Source organism: Clupea harengus, chromosome 17 (assembly GCF_900700415.2).
Source record: "Clupea harengus chromosome 17, Ch_v2.0.2, whole genome shotgun sequence".
NCBI lineage: Eukaryota > Metazoa > Chordata > Actinopteri > Clupeiformes > Clupeidae > Clupea > Clupea harengus.
Genome location: NC_045168.1, coordinates 27,268,535 through 27,273,534, shown reverse-complemented (window position 1 = coordinate 27,273,534; position 5,000 = coordinate 27,268,535). Strand labels below are relative to the sequence as shown.

At 42.7% G+C, this 5,000-nt stretch overlaps 1 protein-coding gene across 3 annotated transcripts in view; it reads left to right on the top strand.

The window, feature by feature from the left end:
- The window catches only part of pld1b (phospholipase D1b), a 36,626-nt gene extending 32,981 nt beyond the window's left edge, over window positions 1–3,645 (top strand). For all 3 annotated transcript variants that reach the window (XM_031583769.2, XM_031583768.2, XM_031583770.2), the window contains 4 exons: window positions 329–463; window positions 1,379–1,532; window positions 2,115–2,232; window positions 2,487–3,645. In XM_031583769.2, coding sequence (XP_031439629.1) covers window positions 329–463; window positions 1,379–1,532; window positions 2,115–2,232; window positions 2,487–2,711 — 632 coding nt within the window. In that variant the 3' untranslated portion in view covers window positions 2,712–3,645. The remainder of the gene's footprint in view (window positions 1–328; window positions 464–1,378; window positions 1,533–2,114; window positions 2,233–2,486) is intronic.
- The last annotated feature ends 1,355 nt before the right edge of the window (window positions 3,646–5,000 follow it).

Here is a 5,000-nt window from a genome sequence, read left to right as displayed (position 1 = left end):
CAACACTCGTCCACCAGGGACAGCTCGCCGATTCATTACATTCAGGGAGCAAATAGGAGGATAGTAGTGTGTGTGTGTGTGTGTGTGTGTGTATACGGAGGGGTACACTCAATACTCCCAGGAAGGCTCAAGTTTGTTTGTCAGCACGTGGAGATGGCCCCTGGTTTCCATGGATGCATAAACAAGTTTGGTTTGTTTGTGGTTGTTATTTTATTTGCTGTTGATTCTGTGTCGGTGGGTGTAAACTGAAACAGAAATAGAAGGTTTCGTTCCTCTTTTTTTTTTTTAAATTCTTTTTCTGTGTCGTTCTTTCTCTTCATCTCTACAGTGGGGGATCAGTGGATGAACCACATCTCGTTCGGGGGGTTGAGGACCCACACAGAACTGGAGGGCCGACTGATGACTGAACTCATCTATGTCCACAGCAAAATGCTGATCGCTGATGATAACACTGTCATCATTGGTGAGTGATTACAGCTGTGCTTAGTCATTCTGCCCCACACACACACACACTTTGGTTTCAGTCCTATTTGTTCACACATATCACAGACTTTTGACACAGCTTTACTAACCATTTAGTGGTTTAGCTGACAAACCTCAGATGTAGGTCGACGTAACCTGGGTTGTCTGTCCCATAAAGATGGATCTCTCTCTACTTGGGTACATTGCCATAGTAACAGGCTGCACACCTAACCTGATCCAGTATAGGTTCTGTTCATGATGAAGTGTTTGACCTCTTAGCTGTAAGTCATGGATTTCCTGGTTCATCACATGACTCTCTGAAAACTTTATGAGACAAAGAATATGACACAGAGCTCGGCCCTGACGATAGGGTATGTGGTGTGCCTTGTGTAGGCAAATAGTGTGATAAACATTAACATAACTTTTGTGTTAACACAGTTGTCCAGTGTTACTAGGCAACGAGCAGCGAGAGCAACAAGTATTTTTCTGTTCCACACAAATAGAATAGAATAGAATAGAACATAGCAGGCTGAGCATCTAAAACTGTTGACGAGGACAGTTAAGTAATACGGTGTAACTAGTTCACCATGACTGGTCTTGTTAGATTTTGGAAACCTAAATTTGATCTGTAGCGCACCGTTAACGGACAAAGCCCATCGTTCTGCCATGTGAAAGACGCCTCGTGACCACAGAACTCTGCAATGGAACATAGCACATGGAGTTAAAACAACCCTACAGCGCCCTCTGCTGTACTGCTGAAAATATTGCATCTGTTAGCGTGTAGAATTCTACAACAGCCATACAGACAAGCTCTCACCCTAGACAGGGGTTCAGAGAGCCATGTCGGGTTTTTTTTTTTTTACAAGGGTTAACTTTGTGTCTGTTCTCTGTTTTTCCTCTCCTCATGTCTTATCAGGCTCGGCCAACATCAATGACCGCAGCATGCTGGGAAAGAGGGACAGCGAGGTGGCGGTCATCTATGAGGACACAGAAACGGTCACGTCAGTGATGGATGGAGAGGAGTACCAGGCCGGGCCCTTTGGGCTGAACCTCAGGCTGGAGTGCTTCAGGTGCCGTAACCATAGAGGGAGATTCAGTCATTTACACACAACCATAGAGTTTAGACACAACCATAGAGGGAGATTCATTCATTTATACATAATAACCATAGAGGGAGATTCATTCATTTACACATAACCATAGAGATAGAGGGAGATTCAGTCATTTACACACAACCATAGAGTTTAGACACAACCATAGAGATAGAGGGAGATTCATTCATTTACACACAACCATAGAGATAGAGGGAGATTCAGTCATTTACACACAACCATAGAGTTTAGACACAACCATAGAGATAGAGGGAGATTCATTCATTTACACATAACCATAGAGATAGAGGGAGATTCATTCATTTACACACGCATGCATCCTGTACTACACACATAGATTCTTTTGAATGAAGAGTGCATTACAAATAAAATAAATTCTTTATTATTATTATTATTACAAACATACCTCTACCGGCACACAACAAAAAAGCTTACAGAGTTCTCTCTCTAATGTGTGCAGAATCATAATTGACATAAACTATGATGTTTAATGTACCTTTTAGTATCTCACAGTCAAAAGGTATCTGTTCTTCTCTGTAGGATGATCCTAGGGGCCAACACAGACAGCAGTATCAATGTGACCGACCCCATCAGTGAGCAGTTCTACAAGGAGGTGTGGATGTCCACTGCAGCACGCAACGCCACCATCTACCAAAGGGCAAGTGCCTCCACTTCTTATCTCACCTAATATTGTTGTGTGTCGTAACAATTAGGTGAACAATTAGCATAAACTTGATGAATGTAACAATGAATATATTCAGACGCTGTATATTTACATCTTTTATCTTTTTTTAATGCTGAGCTCCTGCACCCTTATCTGAACATGTGTTTTGGTCATTGTTTGTTCAGTGTATGAATGCTACGTGTATCTGACTCCTCCTCCTCCTCCTCCTCCTCCTCTTCCTCCTTCAGGTGTTCCGCTGCCTCCCATCCAGCGACGTGCGCAGCATCGCGGAGCTGGAGACCTACCTGGCCGAGCCCGGCCTGGACAAGGAGGATCCGGCGCGGGCCCAGGAGGAGCTGAAGAAGATCCGCGGCTTCCTGGTCCAGTTCCCTCTTCAGTTCCTCAGCGAGCAGAACCTGCTGCCCCCCATGGGTTCCAAAGAGGCCATGGTGCCCACGGAGGTCTGGACCTGAGAAACCCGCAGCTGGGCTTTAGCATCGCAGCTGTGCGGTGGAGCGCACTCAATTAGGGGGGGTGGTGGAGAATGTCATCAAACCATGTGATGACTTTTTTTTTGCCATTGAATCAAAACTTTCGGTTTGAAGGTTGAATGCATCGCGTGAGGTCCACCAGCAATGCCGTCCTTCCGTCAATAACTGTGCCGAGGAAGGAGCTGTTGCCTTGATACGACCTTAGTTAGAAAACTAAAGGGAATGAGCTGCCACTCTTCCTAAGCAACAGTTAACACAATGCAAGACTGCTATTATTCTGTCTGTTGTCATTTCTCAACATCTATGTCAGTCTCTCCTATTATCTTTGTTATATTATTATTTTTGTATTCACATATTACATTTGAACACTATGCAACTACAGCGACATTACACTGCAGTCTACGTTTGTTTTTACACAGTGTATTCTAAGAGTGGAAGGGTATTGACCAAGGAGAGGGTTTCTTACCCCGGTGGGAGTTTTGAATGTCTTAAAAGACAAGATGATACAGTCCTGATATACTAGACGATAACACAGAAGCATTAACAAGAATGCCTTGATAGCATTTTTAGTTAAAGTGCATGATTGGAAGTTAAGAGGTGCAATAACACAAGTGCCAATTATTATGACCCTAACTTATGCAGTATATCTTCTTTAACATTCCTGAATTCCATTTGTTTTTTTTGTTTTTATGTATTTGCCTTGAAACATTTTTATTTAAGGATAATATCCTTCTACTAATCAGGTCTGTAGGTATTCTTGTTGACCAGTTTTGACCCTAATACTGTGAGCTTTCCACAGTGCATTCCGTTTGCCTGTACCTTGACAATTCTTAAGCCGTGGCACAAGGATGCTGTTTGTGACATTCACCAACAGTCATTTGAAGAATGAGTTTGTACAAAAGAAGTTTGTAGAAGTGTGTTCAGAAAAGGGAACTTTTTCCATGGCGTATTGGAAATGTGGCATGCAGTTCTTTGGTGAATCAGCATGGTATGGTGTCAAAGTTCATTTGCCAATTTTCTCCATTTTTCTCTAGTTAATGTTAATTACTGATCATAAATAATACAGTGTGCTTCAGTCATGCATCACAAAGAGAAAAAAATATTACTTTGTGTCAGAGAGGCCTTGTGATGACATTGCCACGCAAACAGTTTTAAGCTATCTCTGCGGAACTCGTATGAAAGACGTTTTCTTATGACTGTTGTATATCTATGGATGTTGTGGGACCATAACACTTTTTTTCTGCACTTCGTGTCTTGCCTTTCTCTGAAGTATATCTGTCTCTTCCATTGCAAGGTATTCGTTTCATTTGCATTGCCTTGGATGGTTTTTTTGCACAGAATGTCAAATGAAGATCTTCCTTGATACGCATCGTCCCTGTGCATTGATGCAAAGGTTATGCAAATTATTAAATGCATACGATTTTCGTTGCATACAATGCATACAATTTGTAAGTGTCTTTTATTCAGCTGTAACTTAATATGTTTAATCTACTCCTTGTTGCTGGACCAATGTCAGATATGTATGTGTGTGTGTTTGTGTCATTTAGAGAGAGAGAGAGAGAGTTATTCATACTAGAGTTATTGAATTTGGTTAAATGTTAAATAAGCTTCCATCTGACAGCTGGTAAATTGACTGATGTGGGGGCTGATTGGATTTCCTCTTCACCTTAGTTCAGATTCGCTCTCCATCACCACAGAAAGAGCTGCCACCTGTGAAATGATCTCAGTGTGTGTGTGTGTGTGTGTGTGTGTGTGTGTGTGTGTGTGTGTGTGTGTGTGTGTGTGTGTGTGTGTGTGTGCGTGTGTGCGTGCGTTACAAAAATACAGAAAGAGAGTGAGAAAGGTGGATAGAGGTCTGAGCATGGCTGGATCGAAGACATCCCCAAGGACATTTCTAAATATCTCGACAAAAGGTGTGGTGGTGGTGGTGGTGGGGGGGGGAAGAGTATGAAAAGGGCTTAGCCACGGAGACACCCATCAGGGTCTGACATTTTGTGTGTGTTTGCGTGCGTTCGGTTCAGTCAAGGGGCATTTGGCTGCAGTGAGCGCCTCAGTGCATAAGTCATGAACTCAGCGTGACATGCTCCAGCCCTCTGGAGCCGACGCCGTGAAACAGGCAGTGAATCTCGCCGCGTTCTGTGGTGTTACTCAAACCACTGCAGCAGGGGGCTACAGATAGTAACTTGGCCAATAGTAAAACATCTACTCAGGAGGTGAAATATTTACATTTACATTTAGTCATTTTGTAAATGTAAAATGTAAATGTAAATA